Genomic DNA, 24,310 nt, shown 5'->3' on the forward strand with positions numbered 1-24,310 from the left:
CATTCATGCTCATTCTTCACTTTCCCTATTCCTCTTCCCATCCCTATCCTTCTCTAGCCTTTTCCTTTCTACCTTCACTCCTCCCCATTCTTGTTCTTCCCTACCCAACCTCGTAGTATAATGTTATCCAGATATATTATCAATCATCCTAGTAGATATGCTATTATACTGACGTTTCACGTTTTGCAAGTGTTCAAGATTCGATGATGTCTTGTGTAAACTGCTTATGAGTGTTGCAACAACATGGCTATTTTGAACCCACATTCACATGCCTGTCTCACCTTGCCAATACATGCAATAGTCTCACAATCTCCTACCCTTCTATCACATATCCATCCATATAATTTTTTAGTGCCATTTAATTTCTTCCCTTTATCTCACTGCCTTTTCAAACAATCCTAGTGTCCTGTTTTCCCTCCTGTCTTCAATCAATTCCTGGACAGGTACATTTCAAATGTGAAGAACTAATAATTCTTAGTAATATGGAAAAATTCCGTTTACAGATGTTATGTGTAAGCTTTTTACTGTTCACGAAATAATAATAAACATACACTTCATGACCTCATTGCGAATAAATCTAAAATTGACTTAAACATAAATATTTTTATCACGAAAGAATATTACCTGATGGCGGTGTCGAAACATTGGCTTCTTCACAAAAAATGTTTAACTATCGCCTAAATAAATTACCTAAACGATAAAATATTAAGATATAGGTAAATGAAAGTTCTATTCCGCTGCCAAAGTATATCGTTATTGCCAAATGTGTGAAAGGTATAGTAATTGCGAAGCTAAATGGGTTTTTCTGAGTTTTCCAGGACCTTGCTTACCCAAGCGCTACCGCGGAACTAAAAATGAGTCTTTGCATCTGATTTTTAGCTAGATACTACGTCGTACTACATGTACTATAGATTCAAACAATAAATCACAAGCTATGAAAATTTAAAAATATTTAAGCGAGTCGATTAGTTTCATCTAACACAGCTACACATTTTTTCGAACCCAGTTAGGAACTGTGGGCTAGAAACTCACAATCATTATCTTTTTTAGATATGACCGGAAATGTGGAACTTTCTTAGTAATAATCAAGAGTACATCTTACATCTTACATCTTCTTCATAGAACGTACTAGAGCCGGTTGCGGCAAGCGGCACGCCTCATATGTTGAGCAGTTGTTAACACTAGATAATATTGTAATTTATTGCCATATTAGCAAATAATTGTTTATTGTTGATGTGATGTATAGTTTTTAAATTCACGAACAGTCTTTGGTAAAAAGCTGTTGTGATAAACAGACGTTCTTGCATATATAGTAGGAGGATCGCCTCTTCCAGCAGCTTGTGTGACAGTCGTACTAAATCGGTCCTGCATTAATTCATCATAGGTGGTAATTAATGAGTTGTGATTCTGGTCAGAGGAGAGGAGTCGCATTAGCAGATTTTGTCTACTGACCTTCCGTCTTTCACATAGTGTTTGCATAATTAAAGTATGTAAGGCTTTGGTGATGCTATCTCTTCCTTTCAGTTTACATATAAAACGTAGTGCGTTGTTTTGCACCATATCAAGTTCATGTTGTAGTAGCTTAGTAGAAGGGTCCCACACAGTGGAGGCATGCTCAATATGTGGCCTGCAAAGACTAGTATATGCTAAGAGTTTGGCCTTTTCAGGAGCTTCATATAGCACACGCTTAATCATGCCTAACTGCTGTCTCACCCTTCTGGCTTTGGAGTCTATATGTTTGTCAAACTTCAGGTTAGATTGTAGGATAACACCTAGGTATTTGGTTTCTTCAACTATTTCTAATTGTTCAGTGTCTAGGAAGTATTCAGCTGAGGGAGAGTTATTTTTGTCATTAAAAACCATGACAGAGCACTTTGATACATTAAATAGCATTTTCCATTTGTTAGCCCATGATTCCAGGGCATTAATGTTTACCTGAGATCGTTGTTTATCAGCATGGCAGTTTACGGGTTGGTATATCAAGGTGTCATCTGCAAATAAACTAATATTGCAGTCAACCTGCTGGGGCAAGTCATTAATATAAACTAAAAACGGTGTGGGACCTAGCACTGATCCCTGTGGAACTCCAGATGACACAGCTAGTTCATCGGATTTGTGTCCATCAACTACCACCCTTTGTTTTCTGGCCATTAGGAAGTCATGTATCCACATAAGAATTTTATCATCTATGTCAGATATACTGGATAACTTGTTCATCAAAAGTTGGTGAGGTACTTTGTCGAAGGGTATTGCAAAGTCTAATACTACGGCATGAGTGGTGTCTCCCTGGTCGGTGCTGCGTGCAATATCATGATAAGTACTACACAGCTGAGTTTCACAAGAAAGGCCTTGCCTAAAACCATGTTGTCTACTGTGCAGTACTTTATCAAGTTTATCATTGAGGTGATAAACTATACTGATATAAAGTATATATACAGCATATATACAGTATATACTGATATACAAGCTTTATTTTTCTAAGAAGATGGCACGATTACGCGATATATAATGTTTTCAACGACTATTTTACTGGAATCATTTGAAATTTTTTCTCACTAAAGAGAAATCGACTTTAGTCTGTAAAATTGGTGTGAGATAATATTGGGAGTCCCCGTTTATCTCTTTTATAGCTTCTATTCAGACCTGCCAACTCTTGAGTGGAAAAAGGAGTAAGAGTCAATTTTTGGGTCAATGAAAACGCGAGGATTTGATAACTGGGGTAAATTTTCATAGCGTATAAAAACACTACAGCGAACGATAATATAGCTCCCTATGGAAACCACATGTCGTGGAGGTGGAGGTTATTGATAGATGAGAATGCCACAAATATGTTTATACATAGTTGTTTATTAGTAGTAAGTATATGATTGCTACTTGAAGATTGGGGCAAAAAAACAGGTTTGCTTGGGTAAAAGGGGCAATTGCGTGACAAGGGCGTGAGATACGTGAGGCATGGGGCAATTGCGTGAGTCTCACGCCCAATGCGTGAGAGTTGGCAGGTATGCTTCGATTATTATTAAACGCACATTTTTGTTTTCGTTGAATAAATTTGACTTTGTACAGTATAGTTTATATATTCAGCTTTTTTAGATCGATTGCTAGCATTATTAGATAATTAATGTTTGAAAACCTCATCAAATATTAAGTATATTACGTTTCTGTACGCTAAAGAAGTCGGTTGTTAATGGCAAACTAGCTTTAATATCTGCAGACCTTCTTAATTGAACTAGTATTTGGTTTTGCACAATTTCATAGGTTATGTCAGCCTGCTGTTCTGACTTGACGTTCTTGTTTCGAACAGCACAGATCTGGTCGTCTGTCATTATAATATTTTTATTAGAAGTTTGTACATGTACAGCTTTCTTTCTTCACCATGATGCCAGCATCGGTCAATACTCTATTTTGATGGCAGAGTAAGACGATGCATCGACCCGGCATTTAATCACCTATTTTAAAACTGTTGTCCACTGCAAGTTATCATAGAATATTGAATAAAGTAAAATGAGTTTACAATTTTGCAATGTTGTCCTGTACGTACTCTACATGCGTACAGCAATACTTTGTATGTTTTTTTATTAAAGTCACAGTTTTGTTTTACTTTTTGTTAGAAACTGTACTTTGAGCAACCATCCATTTATTTACTCTCATTCTAATGAGTACCGTAAGTCCTCATGCTCAAGTCGCGTGGCTTGTCGTTGGGTCCGGCTTCTGGTTTAAGTCATAGACTACGGCTAAAGGCTATTATTTTGAAACTTGCGTGGGGCTCAGGGCGGCTTCTCGGTAAATGTGATCGCTGCTCAGCTCCCGCGCTATAACCATAGAATCGCATTCATGATACACTTTTATGTACGGGGTTTTGGCGACCTACTCGTTTATTTTCAAGGTCATGTTAATGGAATCTTTAAACTAATGAAGAATTTATCACTTTAAGTCGAGATAAATTTGTGACGCATGAGTGAAAGACAAGTGGTTGTGAGCATGTTAATACCTGCTGACATCGAAGCAGAAACTATGGACCAAACTGAGTGCAAAACTCACCACATCAAACAAATTGCAGCAAGCCACAGGCGTTCAGTTATTTCACATCGTTAGCATAGTTCAAGACTGAACTCATTTACTTGATACAACCATGTCCGCTAGTGCTAAACCTTCACGAAAAACCTACAGTGTAGCCTATAAGCTCTCTAACAGCGCAAAAAAAATCTAGTTGAGATATGCGAGTAAGTTTTTGATGCAAGGGTCCAGGAATTTTAATTCGAACTTGGAAGTAAAAGAAATTTCTTTTTACATGTACTGATGTAGCCTGTTTTTCGATTCAAGAGGTTGAGGGTATAGCGAAACCCGTCTTAACACTCTCGCTTTCAAAGGGGTCAAAGATGACAAAACCTCGGTCATTAGCCGCGGTCTGTGGGCATATGCAGCTTGTTGGTAAGGGCGGCTAGATACCACAGACAGCTTATTAGAGGGTTATTTTTTCCGTCGTGAGTCATCTGTTTGTGAGCACAAGCTCGCGGCTTGAGCATGAGGACTTATGGTACTGATCTGATGAAAATCAGAATGTACTGTACTGCAGCTACCCTGTTGACTGTAGAGTAATTATTGTTATTAATATCCACCATTACTTGGTACAAGCAGCCAATAAAAATGCAGCACTACTAAACGTCATACTACTGGAGTTCCCAACCAGAGGGGAATTCCCCTGGTTCCCTTATCGTACTATAAGCAAAGCATTCATGCCTGGATGTAGCTGAACATGTCAGCATGGCAGTTGTAACTACGCTCCCAAAATTAGTAATGAAGTTCCGAACAGATGTATAGATGTATTTGTTGTGGTATATTTACATCTTAACACCGTGAAATTAGTTTTTTAAACCTAATTACCACAGATACCACAGACGGCTTGTTAGAGGGTTATTTTTTCCTTCCTGAGTCATCTGTTTGTGAGCATCCTCAAGCCGCGCAGCTCAAGCTTGAGGACTTACGATATGCTGTTATCACCAAGCATCCATCACGTGATGAATTGTATTTTCTCATCATATGTGTCGACAGTCTTGCAAAGACCAAGTATGCTGTCTGTTTACTGCAAGCAGACGTTGCGTATGTCTTTAAGAGCATTTTTGCATCAACAATGTCGCTGTAATTTTGGCTCGACATGTCTGAGCCTGTTGGCAAAAAAATATCGATGACTAAAGACAGGCCCAGTTGCAGAGAACAATTTAAGGGTTTATGTCACCACGAGTGGCCTTCTTTGAGAATTGAACATGAACTTGCTGTTCAAAAATCAACAATTTAGACCACTTTGGATCACTGGTTTTAGGTCATTGCTGATGTTACATTTAAAGACATACTGTTGCTATCAGAAGCATGCAGAACCACTATAGTTTCACAAAAGTTATACAATTTACATTTCGGTACACTAAGCTATTATCAGGTAGTGTTTTAAGCTGCACATGAGCGTACAGGTTGTTGCTTAGCATCACTTGTATAGCAATTTATCTGATTCTATATTTGAAGTTCTGTTTCTACAACTATGAGCAATTGCAAAATAAAGTTTATATCACTAGAGATGCATAGTTCTGCAACTAGCATGCACCTCATAATGGGCCGGGGAACGCAACAGGCCATGTCATAATGAGAGGGACAAACAGGAAGTGCAATTACTGACATCATTTTTGGAGAGGTCTTTATTTTCTCAGCGTTTCAACTGTCATCAAGTTTGGCTGATTTTCCTCTTGAAACATCTTGGCATTCAGGGCACCTTAAACAGCAAACAAAATTTCAAATGAAAGAAATATGTATTTATATAACTTCCAAGGTTGGAAAAAATCGTGTTTTTTTTAAATCAAAAGATTTTAAATTTTCATCATGAAGTTATTAATTTGATGATACAAGTATTTAAGATTTGACGATGCTGACCCTTCAAGTCAACACTGACCCTTTAAGTCAACACTGTTACATGTGATGTACTTTGAAATTCATTATTTCTGTTCTTTACATTCAGTATTGTAGCAATGCGAGCTTGAATTTTGGCTCCTATGTCAACAATCTAACCTTCAACCTAATTATTGTGCCCTATCAAAGGTGTTTGTTTCTTGCAATTGCTTTTATTTCTGTTGCTTTTACTGCATTAAACATCCCTCACTGTCACATCTATCAATATCTGATGCCGTTTCATCTTTTTTCACCCAGTTTGTTCAACATGTTTCTAGTTTTGTTCTTCAGTCAATTTTTCAGTAACATTTTGATAGCGTTTAGTTCTGAGTACCTTAAGTTATAAAGCTATAAGTATAAGTTATAAAGCTATAAGTATAAGTTATAAAGTTATAAGTATAAGTTATAAAGCTATAAGTATAAGTTATAAAGCTATAAGTATAAGTTATAAAGCTATAAGTATAAGTTATAAAGCTATAAGTATAAGTTATAAAGCTATAAGTATAAGTTATAAAGCTATAAGTATAAGTTATAAAGCTATAAGTATAAGTTATAAAGCTATAAGTATAAGTTATAAAGCTATAAGTATAAGTTATAAAGCTATAAGTATAAGTTATAAAGCTATAAGTATAAGTTATAAAGCTATAAGTATAAGTTATAAAGCTATAAGTATAAGTTATAAAGCTATAAGTATAAGTTATAAAGCTATAAGTATAAGTTATAAAGCTATAAGTATAAGTTATAAAGCATAAGTATAAGTTATAAAGCTATAAGTATAAGTTATAAAGCTATAAGTATAAGTTATAAAGCTATAAGTATAAGTTATAAAGCTATAAGTATAAGTTATAAAGCTATAAGTATAAGTTATAAAGCTATAAGTATAAGTTATAAAGCTATAAGTATAAGTTATAAAGCTATAAGTATAAGTTATAAAGCATAAGTATAAGTTATAAAGCTATAAGTATAAGTTATAAAGCTATAAGTATAAGTTATAAAGCTATAAGTATAAGTTATAAAGCATAAGTATAAGTTATAAAGCTATAAGTATAAGTTATAAAGCTATAAGTATAAGTTATAAAGCTATAAGTATAACACGAAGGGCAGTTTAATCCTTTTTTAGAAATCATTTTAAACTGTGTGTAGGTAGAAATACTAGCTCATGAAGTAATTCATAATCATTTAATAGAATTTAATAAGTAAATAATCATTTACTAGAATTTAATAAGTTAATAATCATTTAATAGAATTTTAAGTAAATAATCATTTAATAGAATTTAAGAAGTAATTCATAAGCACATTTGCCTGCGAGCTGTAGTAGAGATCACCGGAGAGTAGAGCAGTAGTAGAGATCACCGACAAGTACAGACAACTTGTGGGTTGCTTTATTTACGCAGCGGCATTATTAAAGAGTTTTTCTCTTTTTTTTGAAGCTTTCGTAAAACTTCGTTTGAGATACTCAAAATTCATCACAGAAACAAATTCTAATACTGATAAAACTACAAATGTATTGTTATGAACCAAAATTTTACGTAAGTGTAGCTGTGGAAGTCAATTCATTTTACACCACTGTCTATCACAACGAGGAATATTATTTTAATTGCATATAACTTGTTTGAATATTACAAAAATAAGACCTGCCATTGTCAAAGATGAACTTACATAGAAGTAGATGTTATCAGTAAAACGCTCGGAAGAAAAATGTGTGCTGAAATGATGTCACTAGCTACGCGGCTGCCTGTCTCTCTCGTTATTATCATCTGCTGTTGCGTTCAAGTTGCAGTGTTACAGATCTCTATTTGCGGAAGTGCAACTATATGCATCATAGTAACACTTTGCTTGAATGTGAGTGTTTCAACCGTGGTCAGATTTTGTCGATTTTAATCCTGAAACATTCGGTAGTCAGATGACCTCAAACATCAAAAACAATTACAAATGATTGAAAAATATTGATACATTCTGATAAAATCTGCTAAAATTTGGTTTCATCTTTGAATGCTCTAAAAATAGGAAAACAGCCTTTTTACATACTACACTTACTTGGACGATGCGTAGGCAGCTGTAAAATGAGTAGTCAGCAGCATTTAAGTGTGTCATCAAGTGAGTGCAGACGGGAGGAGACAAATCTAAATGGGTTCTAACATACCGAAACATTACTACTGCATAATCACACTTATTGTATGTCTTCACATATTGACATATCTGTTGCTGAGAACCCTTAATGTAAAACCTTCAGCTTGTAGATGTCACCGATTCCAAACGATGTGTACACATTTGTTTTTACACAGATATGAAATGTTGGGTATCAGTGTCTATTGTATCTCTAATTAATGTTAAAATAATGTACTATCTGTGACTTTTAAGGTTGTGTCATCGAATTGTTTACACCAAGCTATCTTGTTACAACGTGGAGGATATGGCTACTTTGATATTGACTGAGTTGACAGCATTTTATAGATATATATATTCTATTTTGATATTGTATATCTTTCTATTGTCATTAGTAATCATCAACAAAATTTTGTAGTTCATTATTAAAATTAAAACAAGAAGTAAAAAGAGCGAAATCAGGAATTATTGAGTGTGTTGAACGGAAGTGTTTTAAAAGTTGATAATCTAATAGTATTGTGGAGGAGTCAGGATAGTGAATTGATTGTTGTAGTGACAGAAAGTTTATAAACTGAAATATATGATGGTTGATATAATATGCTGGTGTCTCGGAATAGAAAACGATGTTTGTCATACGTTTGGAAGGATAACTACAAATATTTTGGACATAGTGAATGAGGTCTGATCCGTATGTTTTACCTCATTCTTGTCGCATTCTTCAAGATATAATCATGAATGTGTTGAATTATGTTATCTCTCTTTTGTGCAGGTAGTTGGCTGAATAGACTGAGGGGATAAAAGATGAGGCTGGTGATCGAGTCTAACAAAGATCAGGTGGCTACACACGCCGCCCAATATGTCGTCAAGCAGATCAAGTGCTTTCAGCCTGGTCCATCTCGGTACTACGTGCTTGGACTCCCAACGGGTAAGCTTCATCTTTGACCTAATTGTTTTTGAGTTTATACACTAGTAAAATGTTTCTTGGACTTGTACGGTGGAAGAGGGATGGCCAGGCTTATCCACAAACACATCTACATAAGTTAATACAATAATTGGAATTTTTTAGAGAATTTTGCAGAAAAAACTTTGGCAAAATATTCTTTGTAAATATACAGATTTGTTAAAAATGATATTTTAATATATATAATTTAATTTTAATAATAAATTTTAATTTAATAAGCACGTTTGAAAATAAAGTGTTACGATGTTGGCAACGGGTCAAGTTTTAGTTTTTAAACAAGGACTAGGTGTCTTCATTATATAACAGCTGTTCTTTTCATATTCATAAAATAAAACTGCTTTATTTTGAACGGCCAAAACCTGTGAATCAAGCGAGTTTTGTTTCTCATAAATCTTTAAATGTTTTATGCTTGCAAAAGATAGAAACGACACTTATCAATGATGTGCAAAAAAATGCCGCGCATCGCATTCCATTTTAAATATTTACCAAATTTAGTCATTCCTATTTTGATTTGAGCGACCGGCGTGCACCGCTATGTTTTCTGGTGTAGAATATTTGTATCTCTTTTAACAAAGTACCCGCATTAATCTACAGCGCGATTGTCCAAAATGTTACAAAACCGCACCATCTGCACAATAGAAACAGTGTAAATCATCAATACAGATTAGACTGCTCTCTCTGCCATGAGTAGGGAGCTGAAAGGGAGCTGAAAGGCAGGAGGTTTTTTTATTCATTGTTGATGAACATTTTGATTTTTCACACATGTTGCTTAATTAAAATCAGGTCATACAGTTTCACTGTATGACCTGATTTCATACAGTTTCACTGTGTACTCAAATATTATTATATCAAATAGATGCTATTTTTCCAATAAAGTCCATATATTTAAGAAAAGAAATTTCAACTTGCATCTGGTAGTACCTGCACTGTACTGAGGATAATACAGCGTGTAGTTTCAATACAAAATATGCTCTAAGCTCAATATTTAGGAGGATTGCTGCCGAGTCTGTTTTTAATTTGTGTGTGAATTGAACCTGATGCGTAATGGAATCAACTGCTCTCAGCAGTTTAGTAGGGTAATTGATCCCTGTCTAGGCAGCCGAGTGAGACAGGGTATTTAATTACCCACAATGCTGTCACTCTCCCTGTCTGTCTGCTCATCGACTAACATGTCTAGAAATGTAAAGAGGGAGACTAAATTATTAACCTTGTTTATTGCTGTTTGCTGTAAGACTGCTTATGGGAAGAGCAAGTGATGTCTGTTAACTATTCATGTTATTTATTGTAGAGTTAGGATGTTGGAGATCAAAGGATCTTAAGTCCCTACTATAGGACTGCTCTAGATTTAATCTTTTATTTAATATGTTTCTCATATGAAAAATTGTGACTTGACCTTTGACCTTTGCTTTAACAATAAATCCTTCATTTTTAATTTCAGCCAGACACTTCAGCATATAAATTGAGTTTTAATTCAAGCAAAATAATGATTTAATTTGTAATACTTCTTATTTTGATAATCAGTATGTTGAAGGAAAGAGAGGTAAAGGTGCGGGAACATTGGTAGAAGGAAATAAAACATCCAGAGATGAACGTTCATAAAGTCTAAGATGAGATTCACTGAAATTCCAGAGTTGAGGCTCTTAGACACTCAAAGCTGATAAGTTAGTATAAAGTCTGAAACCTGACATCTGATAGTTATATTCACTGGACAGATGAGTGAGAATCTTGTTGAATCTTTTCTGTTACATAAGCAAAAATTTTGAGAATAAACTCATAGAAAGCTTTAATTTAAAAGTAGAAAAATGTTAAATATTTTCCTTTAAAAATTTGATCTAAGCAATAAAATTATTCATGCATAGCTACTTTCTGTAATACATTTTAAACGTTCTAGTAGACAACCATTCTTTTTTTTGTCGCTGTCAATGAATAATTCAAGGTCAGCTTCCCGTGATGGGACAACTCCATTGTAGTGTCAAGGGCTGACACTACAATAGTGAAACCTACATTTGGTAGTAGGTTTCATGCTTCTTAATCAGCAGGACAGATAATACATGAACTGCAGGTCTGAAGTCAAATGTGAAATTTTCTCCCTCTTTGTAGGCTCAACTCCTCTTGGCATGTACTCCAAACTTGTTGAGTATTACAAACAAGGAGAGATATCATTCCAGTATGTGAGAACATTTAATATGGATGAATACTGTGGTATGTAATGTTTAGTTTTATTATCAGTGGCACCTGGTGTTCTTTCATTGTTTAAAATCTTATTTATGTCATGCAGGAGAATGCAAGTTCAATCCCATATCATTGCTATTCCTTTTTCTTGCATCTCGTGATGTATCTATTAATGAGGGTAAGTTTGCTAATGCTATTTCAATATCCAAATATTTATTTACCAGTATTTGGTGCAGGAAGATTCGAGTTCAATTTCTCAGTTCTGAAAATCTTTTTGTCATGCACTTTTTATTGTATGTATCAATGAGTTCCAATAAGCTGCTATTTATTGAATATTGGACACCTATTCACCAATATTTACATGTATGTCTTTATTCCCTCACAATAATCGTTCTTTAGTATCTAAAAAATATTAGATTAGGATTTGTGCTCACTCTTCTTTAAATATCTTAACATGAGCAGACAACTCAGTGTATAGTGCACTAACTATTTATAAATCATTGTCAGGAGCAATATAATGTTCCTGTCAGTCAGTTATTCAAATAATAAAGCCCTGTTTTATATAATTGAAATAAAACTGGTGCATGTACCTGACGTTTCTTCGGGCTGTGGAAGATATTTAAATATGTAAAAAATATTTGAATATGTAAAAAATATTATTTTCATTTTACTTGAAAGCAAATGTGTAGTGTGACATTTGATAGTACTACATGGTAATAATAATTAGATGATTGAAATGTGATATTTAAAAAGACCTTGTTAATGTTCTGGGTACAGTCTTGAGACACTATTTCGGAAGTCCTTTTCGGTATACAACATTTTGGTTCTACCACCTCATTTCAAAACGTACAAATATTTACGGCTACCAACTCTTGAGAGGTATACATAAAGTTGGCCATGAGAGAACACTGGCTCTATCAGGTTCAGTCCAATGACTTTTAGTGTTTGTCCTTGACATTTATTCAGACAATGCAAAGCTGAGTTTGATTGGAAACTGAAGTCTCTTGAGTTCATACGGCAGATCTAATGGAATTATGGGAATTCTTGGAATAAACACATTTTCACCCTGTTTTTGCCTGTCAAAATGGTGGCCTGTAAAACATACACCTTTATCTGTTGAATAACTAATCAAGTTTGATTGTAAAACTTTGATGGGTTTAAGTTTCTAAGAATAATAACTAGGGCACCTTTTCAAAATAAGATTATGAGAAGGCAGCACATTTAAAGTTTGCTATAAAATTTAGAAGTATTGGGTTTATTGGGTAGTTAACAGTTTAATTTGGATTAACCATTTTGTCAACCGATTTGTAGCTCTTTTGTTCACCAGGTAATTTGTCAAGGAGTTTGGCATTGGTTGAATAATATATCATTGGTTCATTAATACAAGCAAAGGCAACTAGTAGCCTTTGCTTGTATTAATCACTAAAAACACACACCTTTTCACACGCTGCTTTCATGATGTACTAGTTCTCAAGTTTGCATCAATCAATCAATCCGCAAAAGGGAAACGACAAAAATTCGCAAGTTGAATGAGTTTTGTTATTTGCAAATTTTTACCGAATGTTTCATGTTTGCGACAAATGGAAACGACACTTAGGCCTACATGTGATGTGGAATAAAATGCCGTGCAAGCTATTGCATTTTAAACATTTTTCACATTTCAGCTATTGTAATTTGTATTTGAGCAGTTAAGAAGGTGCTGCCATGACCTCTACCATGACCTCTAGCGTAGATATCCTTATCTTCTTTAACAAAGCGCACATGTTATTTTGCATTATGCGAATGTCATCGAAACACTTATCGCCGCAGTAACTCATCATGCACACAATGACAAATCCACATCGTTCGTGTCATGCGAACATAGTGTTAGAGAGCCTTAGTCAAAGAACTGTGTCTGCTGGAAAGCCTTAAAGCAACTAATCATAAGTCAACCATAATTTGCTTCCCTTAAACTAATTAACAGTTTGTTTGGTCGTCATCTCTTGTTAGTCGTCATCTCTTGTTAGTCGTCATCTCCTGTTAGTCGTCATCTCTTGTTAGTCGTCATCTCTTGTTAGTCGTCATCTCTTGTTAGTCGTCATCTCTTGTTAGTCGTCATCTCCTGTTAGTCGTCATCTCTTGTTAGTCGTCATCTCTTGTTAGTCACGTTTTGGTTCTTCTGATTGTAGTTTGATACCTGTTTCCTGTAAGACTGACTGAAGGAATGCCACCCACATATTTAATATCTTGTTTGTTACAGCTATTCCGAGAGACCACCCTGAAAGCTACCACTCATTCATGTGGAACAACTTCTTTAAGCATATCGACATCCCATCTGAGAATGTAAACATTTTGGATGGAAACGCGGAAGACCTGCAAAAGGAATGTCAACTTTATGAGGAGAAAATTAAAGCTGCCGGTGGAATCGATCTCTTTATAGGAGGTTGGTGGTACAGACATGTTTGGATATGGTGAGTGGTTGGTGGTACAGACCTGTTTGGATATGGTGAGTGGTTGGTGGTACAGACATGTTTGGATATGGTGAGTGGTTGGTGGTACAGACCTGTTTGTCTATGGTAAGTGGTTAGTGGTACAGACCTGTTTGTATATGGTAAGTGGTTAGTGGTACAGACCTGTTTGGATATGGTGAGTGGTTGGTGGTACAGACCTGTTTGGATATGGTGAGTGGTTGGTGGTACAGACCTGTTTGGATATGGTGAGTGGTTGGTGGTACAGACCTGTTTGGATATGGTGAGTGGTTGGTGGTACAGACATGTTTGGATATGGTGAGTGGTTGGTGGTACAGATCTGTTTGGATGTGGTTGTTGAGTGTTTGTTGTGTTTAGATGTTTTGATGTTTGGTGGCATAGACATGTTTACAATATTTTATCACCACCATTCAAGGCTGTAACCGTTTTTGACACTCTTTTATTATACAAGTTTTTCCCTTTACCGAAGCAAAGCAGTTTGGAAAGAAAGCAAAGCAGTTTTCTCTTTATTACCTAAAGGCAGTTAGTTACCTTTATTATTGGAGACAGAGCAAGCCTCTTTGAAACTTTTTTGCATAAGTTGTGTGGTAAGCTGATTCTTGGTTGAGGAATTTTAAGGTCAGCAGTTATATAATATATCTCTATTATATATACCAGTACCCTGGTATATATAATATATCTTTATTATATATACCAGTACTCTGGTGGTATATATAATAAATTTCTATTATATATACCAGTACCCTGGTATATATAATATATCTCTATTATATATATACTAGTACTCTGGTATGTATAATATATCTCTATTATATATATATACTAGTACTCTGGTATATATAATATATCTATATTATATATATACTAGTACTCTGGTATGTATGATATATCTCTATTATATATATACTAGTACTCTGGTATGTATAATATATCTCTATTATATATATACTAGTACTCTGGTATATATAATATATCTCTATTATATATATACTAGTACTCTGGTATGTATAGTATATCTATATTATATATATACTAGTACTCTGGTAGGTATGATATATCTCTATTATATATATATACTAGTACTCTGGTATGTATAATATATCTCTATTATATATATATACTAGTACTCTGGTATATATAAGAATGGTACAGTCTAGCATGCCATGAGATATGGTCAGCTGTGCCAATAAAGCTAAGAGAATAAGTAGCTGTACAATTATTCTGAAATAACCGAAAGTGGTCGATTAGTGCAGGAGTTAATGTCGGTCTACCAAGCTGATTGTCACGAATTGGAGTCTCGTTGAAATCGTTCTTGTATCTTCACCTTTAACCCTGGCTTCTGAAAAACAGACGGTCATACGGACATCGCTCTTACAACAGTAAATATTTGTTTTTGCGTTATTTTATTACAAATATCAATGTTTTTTTTTTCATCTGTTTCTTTTCAGCATAGGCCTGTCTGTCTAGAAAAAAAGTTGAAAAAATTTATTCAAATTTACATTGAAGGTGTTCGCTGCCCTTAACGTGACATTGAAGGTGTTCGCTGCCCTTGACGTGACATTGAAGGTGTTCGCTGCCCTTAACGTGACATTGAAGGTGTTCGCTGCCCTTAACGTGACATTGAAGGTGTTCGCTGCCCTTAACCTGACATTGAAGGTGTTCGCTGCCCTTAACCTGACATTGAAGGTGTTCGCTGCCCTTAACCTGACATTGAAGGTGTTCGCTGCCCTTAACGTGACATTGAAGGTGTTCGCGGCCCTTAACGGACTTTGAAGGTGTTCGCTGCCCTTATCGTTACGTAAAATTACTGTAATGATGTACACTAAATCAAGTGAAAGAGATAAAAACAGAAAAGTTCTCAATGCAAACCAATTATTCCACAGTTATTGTAGGTAGTTATTAAATTAAAAAGTTAGGTTTAGATTTTTCCTGTTTAAAGGACCAATCTTGGAGTGGATAGACAATTTGCATGTCTGTTACATTTCGTATTACTGTATTTAAATTCCCTATAATGTAAAGGTTCTTGGAATGCATTAGTTACGCCATAAGCGGATCTACGTACATACTGTATTTTTAATTGCTTGCTCATTTCAGAGTTATCACCTCATACTTTGTCAGTTATTCGAGAAGACAACTCTCCTTGTTCAGGTTTTAACGATTGCCATGCTTTTTTATCTCTTATTGTTTCTCATCCTTAGTATGACTATCATCTGTTAAATATCTCCAAAGGCTATATCCTAGCTATGTTCAGGACAAATTTATTTCCCTTTTATTTAAAAGTCCAATCACAATCTTACGAAGCTGCAAGGTACGAGAATTTATTGATTTTATTGATTTCTGCCTTGAGATGTGTGTTTATGCATTTATTTCTAAATTTATTTGAAGTTTTTATAAAGGTGTTTCTAAACACTAAGTTGTGTTGAGTTTTCGATGCTGTTATCAAATCTCAAGTATTTAGTTATATGGTTTATTGTTATGGCTCTGCATTGCTAAACAGCTACAGAAATACCGTGGGGTGTAGGTGTGAGTGCCAGTTCTTATCACCTGGAAACAAAAATTGAAATTATGGACTGTTTTTTTAGCTAATAAATATATTATGATGAGTTTGCTTTGTTTGAATAAAATATGAGTAAAATAGCCCATTTTCTTCTTGCTGGTCTCCTACTCACTTGTTGAGGTTAAAACACTGCGTGTCCATGCTCTAAATGGGTTCGGAGTTGCTTCCACTGCCAAGGAAGTCGCACCCACTCTTTTGATGTTTTGGTGTTGCACTATAGATCTTTCTAAGATTGCGTATAGATTCCTCAAACAACTTGTTAAAGTGAAATCGCTTTCGGTTCCCTTTTTAATTCATTCGTATTCAACTAGTTTCAATAAAAAAAGTAATTACTTCATCATCTTCGTACGACCAACCCATCTTTGGCATGTAATTTTAATGCAAAGGCAACAGGTCAAGCAGAAGCAGTAGTTAGTAGCAGTAGAACTTCTTCATAGCAGATACCCACGTGGTTATGCGCTGAATTTTTTTACCTCCACTGGGGAGAGCTTAGCTGAGTTTTATTGATTCAGGCCTCACGAAATGAAGTGAAGCGAAATGGCGCCGAATGCATTCAGATTTGTCCATTTCTATGATTTGGAGTGGAAACAACTCCGAACCCATTCGAAGAAAAGACGCGCAGTGAAAAACAGTTTGAATCTTATAAGGTTTACTATTAACCAGAGTTCTGTTAGACAGCTTTCTGTCCAGGGATGGTTTGAGCTTGTCTGGTAAAGTTTGGTTGGTCTCATTTCTAGGCGTAGGGGATGATGGACACATCGCTTTCAATGAGCCTGGCTCCAGCTTGGTCTCTCGAACAAGGCTCAAAACGCTTGCTCGGACCACAGTAGAGGCCAACAAACGATTCTTTGATGGCAACGAGGAGCTGGTGAGTGGACAGACTTTCTTTCCACAGTTTTTGATGATCACCTGATACTTCACACAGAACTCTCTCCCACCATATTGTTGATATTTACTATTGTGATAGCAGGTGGAAATTTCAGTTTCATGGCCACTTCTGTATGTTGCTAAATACTGTCTTCTAATCATAAGTTTCTATTTTTTAAAACATCGAGATGATGGCAAGTTTTATGAAAATGTTTACATTCATACTGCGCTAAAACAAAAGTAATTGGGTTAAATCTGTACATGTTCTGTGGGATGCAGTAAGTAAGCTCAGGCTGATCATTCCTGCTAGCTGTTAGAAGCTAAGGATACTTCCGTAGTTTTTTTCAGGTAAGAATAAAAAATCAATAATGGTTATCGGGCTGCATTGCTTTTTCTCTAATACAGAAATAACAACTTTTCTTGTTATTTCCTTTTTCCCGCACATATTATTACACCCAATTAATAATTCTGTTCTGAGTGAACTTATAAGTGAAATATATATCTTAAGGTACTGCGTAAGTCATCATCAACAAGACATTATATGAATACTTTGAAATATCAAGAATTTAGCTCCACTCCAAATGTCTGCTACCATAGAAAAATGGCAAATTAATCCACTCATTCTAAAACCAACATGCTAAAGAACAATGTTGGCAACTGATTCACTTTATTAGCGCATAAAATGTTTTGCTTCCAATTTTATTTGAACAATAATTATGAAGGTTTTAAATGGTTGATGATTAGATGGTACGATCTGAAATCCCATGTTTGTTATTATAATGCATTATAGTATATCCCATGTTTGTTATTATAGTGCATTATAGTATATCCCATGTTTGTTATTATAGTGCATTATAGTATATCCCATGTTTGTTATTATAATACATTATAGTATATCCCATGTTTGTTATTATAATACATTATAGTATATCCCATGTTTGTTATTATAATACATTATAGTATATCCCATGTTTGTTATTATAATACATTATAGTATATCCCATGTTTGTTATTATAATACATTATAGTATATCCCATGTTTGTTATTATAATGCATTATAGTATATCCCATGTTTGTTATTATAATACATTATAGTATATCCCATGTTTGTTATTATAATGCATTATAGTATATCCCATGTTTGTTATTATAATACATTATAGTATATCCCATGTTTGTTATTATAATGCATTATAGTATATCCCATGTTTGTTATTATAATACATTATAGTATATCCCATGTTTGTTATTATAATGCATTATAGTATATCCCATGTTTGTTATTATAATACATTATAGTATATCCCATGTTTGTTATTATAATGCATTATAGTATATCCCATGTTTGTTATAAATAATACATTATAGTATATCCCATGTTTGTTATTATAATGCATTATAGTATATCCCATGTTTGTTATTATAATACATTATAGTATATCCCATGTTTGTTATTATAATGCATTATAGTATATCCCATGTTTGTTATTATAATGCATTATAGTATATCCCATGTTTGTTATTATAATGCATTATAGTATAGAGCTTTTTCTGGACACGAAGTTGTCGTCTTTGATCATCCTTTTTTTATTGAACACCCACCCTTCCCATCGCCTTCATTTCACTTTTCTGACTCTGCACTCTTACCCTGTTGAACTCCCATCCTCTCCCTTCATTCTTATTTCACCTTCTTTTGTTTGAGTTTCTCCACTTTCTTTTTTCAACATTTCTACCTCTTTTCTTTCTCTATCATTCTCTTTTTCTCATACCTCATCTTTCTGGTTTTCCTTCTTCTCTTTACTCCACCCATCTCTTCTATCCCGTCTGTCACTCTACTTCACCCATCTCTTCTATCCCGTCTGTCACTCTACTCCACCCGTCTCTTCTATCCCGTCTGTCACTCTACTCCACCCGTCTCTTCTATCCCGTCTGTCACTCTATTTCACCCATCTCTTCTATCCCGTCTGTCACTCTACTCCACCCATCTCTTCTATCCCATCTGTCACTCTACTCCACCCATCTCTTCTATCCCGTCTGTCACTCTACTCCACCCGTCTCTTCTATCCCGTCTGTCACTCTACTCCACCCGTCTCTTCTATCCCGTCTGTCACTCTACTCCACCCGTCTCTTCTATCCCGTCTGTCACTCTATTTCACCCATCTCTTCTATCCCGTCTGTCACTCTACTCCACCCATCTCTTCTATTCCGTCTGTCACTCTACTCCACCCATCTCTTCTATCCCGTCTGCCACTCTACTCCGCCCATCTCTTCTATCCCGTCTGCCACTCTACTCCACCCATCTCTTCTATCCCGTCTGTCACTCTACTCCACCCATCTCTTCTATCCCGTCTGTCATTCTACTCCACCCATCTCTTCTATCCCGTCTGTCACTCTATTCCACCCATCTCTTCTATCCCGTCTGTCACTCTTTCACTCAACTATTCTCTTCCAGTCTTTCCTAATAAACTTCTGTTTGTTGTTTAAACGCGTCATTGGCTGCTTGATCTGATTCATAGGTGCCGAAGCAGGCGCTGACCGTTGGAGTTGGGACAATAATGGATGCTAGACAGGTGATGATATTGATAACTGGAGGAAACAAAGCCTATGCCTTAAAGATGGCAGTTGAGGAAGGAGTGTCCCACATGTGGACGGTGTCCGCCCTGCAACAACATCCTAAGGTAGTTTTCTGCTCCAATGTCTTCAATACCAGACAGAAGTCTCATAAGACCTTTGTATTTTGGAGTCGTCTTGTTTTTTTTGCCTTAATGCTGTGATGCCAATATTGTTTGATTATGAGCTTGTACTAGCCTGGGCATGGCTCTCGTGGGGGATTGGGAGAGAGAGCCTGGGACACATAGCAAAACGCGGGGAAGACAACTCTAAAAGTCGACTTCTGCAGTCGCTAATATCACAATCGTTATTTCCGAAGGAGTATCATGTGACGGTCTTATTTATGATCTACACGAGTATTATGTATTATTTTTAATCTGAATTGACAGCAAACAAACGCTGGTTAGTAAGTATGAAATGTTGGTTGCATAATAAATCAATCACAGGAGTTATATTGTTTCATATATTCAATTAATTATGTTTTGATTTAATTATAATAAAAAATTAAATCAAGTAAATAAAAAAAATCACAATAACTATACAAACATAGCAAACGTATAGCAATAGAACAACAGAAATGAATTGCAAGCTGCTAGTAAAGAAAAGTTTATCTAGTAAAAAGTAATTTCAGTTTTATTTTAATTGCGAGTATTATGATTACTCGCGACAGTTATTATGAACAACTCGGACCCTACCACTGCAAAACGGTGCCATCTGAAAGCAAATACTCTTTCCGAAGCCAGTAGGAAGAACTATAAATTGGTCAAAACTTGCGATAATATGTTTTGAAGCTTGAAACTGTTCTGATCTCAGTGTGACTATGCCTAACTTTGATAGTAATTTTGAATCGCTCCATTTTTTTATCAGTATATGAAATGAAACTGCTAACATGAAAACGCAAGAGAATAGTAACCTATGGTTCTTATCGTTTTATTATCAAACGGGGTACTACGTAACCACCCAGCCTATTAAAAACATAGAACCTTTCACTAGATCAAGTCACGTGACCATGACAATAGATTTTTAAACGCGCCACATCTAATACATGGTGAGGTCTGAAATTAACGACACGCTTCCATTAGTATCAGTCTGAGCGTCATATGTAACATATGTCGCTAGTTTTGCAGAAGTTATCTTACCTTTTTTTTGCTATGTGTCCCAGGTTCTCTCTCCCAATCCCCCACGAGAGTCATGCCCAGGCTAAGCTTGTACCACCTCTAAGTGTACTCACATCAGAGTGCAGTAGACACTCCTACAACATGAATAATCGGTTTCGAGAAGGTTTACGTTATGGGATTTTACGTTGAGCGAACCGTAAAACACGTGTAAATAGTCTAATCCGTTCCAAGATCTTCCCAAGCCCACTTCTTTGGCTAATCCGTTCAACTGATCTTCCCAAGCCCACTCCTTTGGCTAATCCGTTCAACCGATCTTCCCAAGCCCACCCCTTTGGCTAATCCGTTCCAATATCTTCCAAAGCCCATCCCTTTGGCTAATCCGTTCCAAGATCTTCCCAAGCCCACCCCTTTGGCTAATCCGTTCCAAGATCTTCCCAAGCCCACCCCTTTGGCTAATCCGCTCCAAGATCTTCCCAAGCCCACTCCTTTGGCTAATCCGCTCCAAGATCTTCCCAAGCCCACTCCTTTGGCTCTTTAAAAAGGAAAAAACTAGACATAAATTATAAATTTAATGACTTTACAGTAACTTTAGTTTTACTGTATTGACAACTCTTCTCCGTTTTCTTATCCCTTTCACTCGGCTTTTGGTCCAGGGTTGCGGTAATTTTACAATAAGTTAAGAAGAGCGCACCATTCAAAGTCAATTTACAAAAATCTTTTCCCTTTTTTGTTAAACTGCAACTGAAAAATAATAAAAGGTATTTTATTTTCAGAATATGTCTAAAATAAAGTAAAACAAAAATATCTGTACTATAATAAGAGCGGTGTCTAGTCTATCTGCCCATCATCCATCACCTGGGCTCGATAAAAAGAACCCTGGTGGATAAAAGAACTTTGGTGGTCAAAACTTCTTTTATGCAAATGTCACCTGTTTGGATAAAAGAAGTTTTGACAATACTCAGCTGGTAACTCTAACGCCTGTACCAATCGATCACCTTTTAGTACATCTGAATAATTGCGTAGCTACTTATTCTCTGTGCTTTATCGACACATCTGACGATCTCTCATGCCTAATTAGACTGTCAGGGTACTAGTATATATAATAAAGATAACCCTATATGTTGTTTTCTCTGGCAAGTGCGGCAAGAGAGAAAGTGATATTTTCAAGGCTATCAGAGTCTCCCTATTCAAATCGAGTTTGAGAACTTGCACTAAATTGACATTTTATGTCATATGGACTGTTTTACATAGTGAGAAGCAAAGGCTACATAAATGCTTTGCAAGTGGAATTTATGCTATAGGAGGTATATGGTACAGGAGCGTCTGCTGTCGTTTTCGAGTTTTTGGTAAATGGGGTTTCTGCAGTAGAATTTACCTGCACATCAACGTGTCACCGATCTAGTACTTCAGTGTATCACAGACAGATAGAGAGCTTGTTGGAATTTCATAGAGTGGTTTTTGCATATAAGGCTATCGGTTAGTATAGAGAATCGGAGTCTAAACTTATTTTGATTGACCTAACATGTACGCCAGATGGCAACAATACCAGACTTGCCATGTTGCTGTTTGGTCAATATGATTAAGCCTTGCCTCCATCTCATTGGCCAATTTTGCTATCTCTCACATCTCATTGGCCTCAGTCAATTTCAAATTTAGTTAAACTGGTTGTCCAGTGCATCGTGACAGATTGTCAGGTGTAATAAACATATGCACAATTATTCCAAATTGTGTTAAGGCAATCGTCTGGCGCAGGTGTGGAGTGTCAGTCTACCAAGCAGAGTGCGGCTAGTTCAAATCTTGTAAGATGGAATCTTTTTGCCGACCGGACATACGGACAGAATGACAGGCTCTTTTTAGTAAAGATTTGTCATACAATCTGGTAATCAGCAACTGAAATGTCATTCCATTGCAATCGAGGAATTATACTTGCTGCTAACTTGTTTGTGGTTTTTCAAAGCATTAAAATCTGGTAAAGTGGACAGAGTACTTTTACTGATTTTAAAAACAAACATTTTAATTTTTAATTTAAAAAACTAATTTTTTAGATTTGCTTAGACACTTAAACGAAAGAGCTGTTAGTTTTTTATTTGAATTGTCATTTTCCAACGAGCAGCCGTGGCCTAGTGGTTGAAAACGTCTGACCTACATTCAATAGCTTTGAGTTCAAATCTCATAAAAGTCGACTGGTAGTGAAAGAAATGACATCCAACCCTAAATTGCTCTCTGCAACTGGGCACGTCTCCAGTCGTTGAACTTTCTTTGCCACTGAACTCAGACATATCTAGCCAAGATCACAGAGCTATTCTTTGTGTCACACTGGCTTTTATAAAACATACACAGCCTCTGCTTGCAGTGAGCTAAGCAGACGTCATACTTGGTCTTCAAGGAATTGCTCAAACACAAGTTGTCACTCTTTCACAGGTGCTGTTCATAGTTGATGAAGATGCGACTTCAGAACTAAGAGTGGCGACCTACAAGTACTTCAAATCACTTCAGGAGTGTGTAGAGGCGACGCACCAGTACTGTTAATCGTAGACACAAAGGTACGATTGATAGCCCGTTGGCGTATGTTGTTTTTATACGATAGTTTTTACCTCATGTTTTGGTCTAGGCATAATCTACTAGCAGCTAGTCAAGTTGTAATCTATATCGTTGAATGAATTAAATGCTCTATTAAGGTCTCATATTTATGTCGAAGACACGAAATAACAAGACACGAAATATTTTCATTAACTTATGTTAAATACTTGTTGTTAATGTTTTCTTTTGTCGTTATTGATAGATATCAATCCATTTTATTGGCCAGTTATCAATTTACTTCACAGCATAACTGCCGTGAGTTGTCATCTCTTTAACAGGTGCTGGATATAACGGTTTATTCTGTTATAACATATTTAGTGTTGAATTTTTCTTTTTTGTCACTCTAGATAATTTACCTTCCAAATACACTATAAACAACTCAAATTCTTTGCTGACAATTTCCTAACGTGTTCAGTCAGATGTTGAGCTTGGTCAGCTCTTGGTCAGCTCTTGGTCAGCTCTTGGTCAGCTTTTGTAGCAATAGATTTACTAATCAAGCGTAAAACAAGAAGTGAAGACTGTAAGGTCTTTACTGATAACAACAAATTAGCGATGTAGAACTTTTTGGCGCCGGACTTTTTAGCGCCGGACTTTTTAGCCCCTGACGTTTTGTTATTTTTACACCAAAGAAATTATTTATGCTTATGTAAATAACACTTATAATAACAAAAATTGCAAAAAAACATTTCATTCATCAAACCTCACACATAAGAATACATATGAAAAAATAAACTTAAATTTTTTTGAATAGCATACTGAAGTTCAGTATGTTATTCAGCGTGTTATTGGACATTTAGCGTTAATTGATACTGCTGATGATCTGTGTTTTGGTGTTAATCACTTTTTACTTCTAATCACTCTTTTGGTAATTACATGAATGTTTACGTTCACATCGCGAATTCGACTAAAGGATCCCATGAACTACATCTGTCAAGTATG

At 35.7% G+C, this 24,310-nt stretch overlaps 2 protein-coding genes across 4 annotated transcripts in view; one reads left to right on the forward strand and one right to left on the reverse strand.

The window, feature by feature from the left end:
* LOC137401564 (uncharacterized) overlaps nucleotides 1–768 on the reverse strand; it is a 38,264-nt gene extending 37,496 nt beyond the window's left edge. For all 3 annotated transcript variants that reach the window (XR_010979354.1, XM_068087988.1, XM_068087989.1), the window contains exon 1: nucleotides 625–768. The gene's annotated coding sequence lies outside the window, so the exon portion shown is untranslated. The remainder of the gene's footprint in view (nucleotides 1–624) is intronic.
* An 8,038-nt stretch (nucleotides 769–8,806) lies between these two features.
* Nucleotides 8,807–23,755, forward strand: LOC137401427 (glucosamine-6-phosphate isomerase 1-like). The gene is made up of 6 exons (XM_068087764.1): nucleotides 8,807–8,962; nucleotides 11,099–11,200; nucleotides 13,410–13,592; nucleotides 16,933–17,063; nucleotides 19,580–19,741; nucleotides 23,213–23,755. The coding sequence occupies exons 1-6, from the start codon at nucleotides 8,839–8,841 to the stop codon at nucleotides 23,318–23,320; spliced, it is 810 nt and encodes a 269-aa protein (XP_067943865.1). The 5' UTR covers nucleotides 8,807–8,838; the 3' UTR covers nucleotides 23,321–23,755.
* The last annotated feature ends 555 nt before the right edge of the window (nucleotides 23,756–24,310 follow it).

The sequence above is a fragment of the Watersipora subatra genome, chromosome 8 (assembly GCF_963576615.1).
Source record: "Watersipora subatra chromosome 8, tzWatSuba1.1, whole genome shotgun sequence".
Classification (NCBI taxonomy): Eukaryota; Metazoa; Bryozoa; class Gymnolaemata; order Cheilostomatida; family Watersiporidae; genus Watersipora; species Watersipora subatra.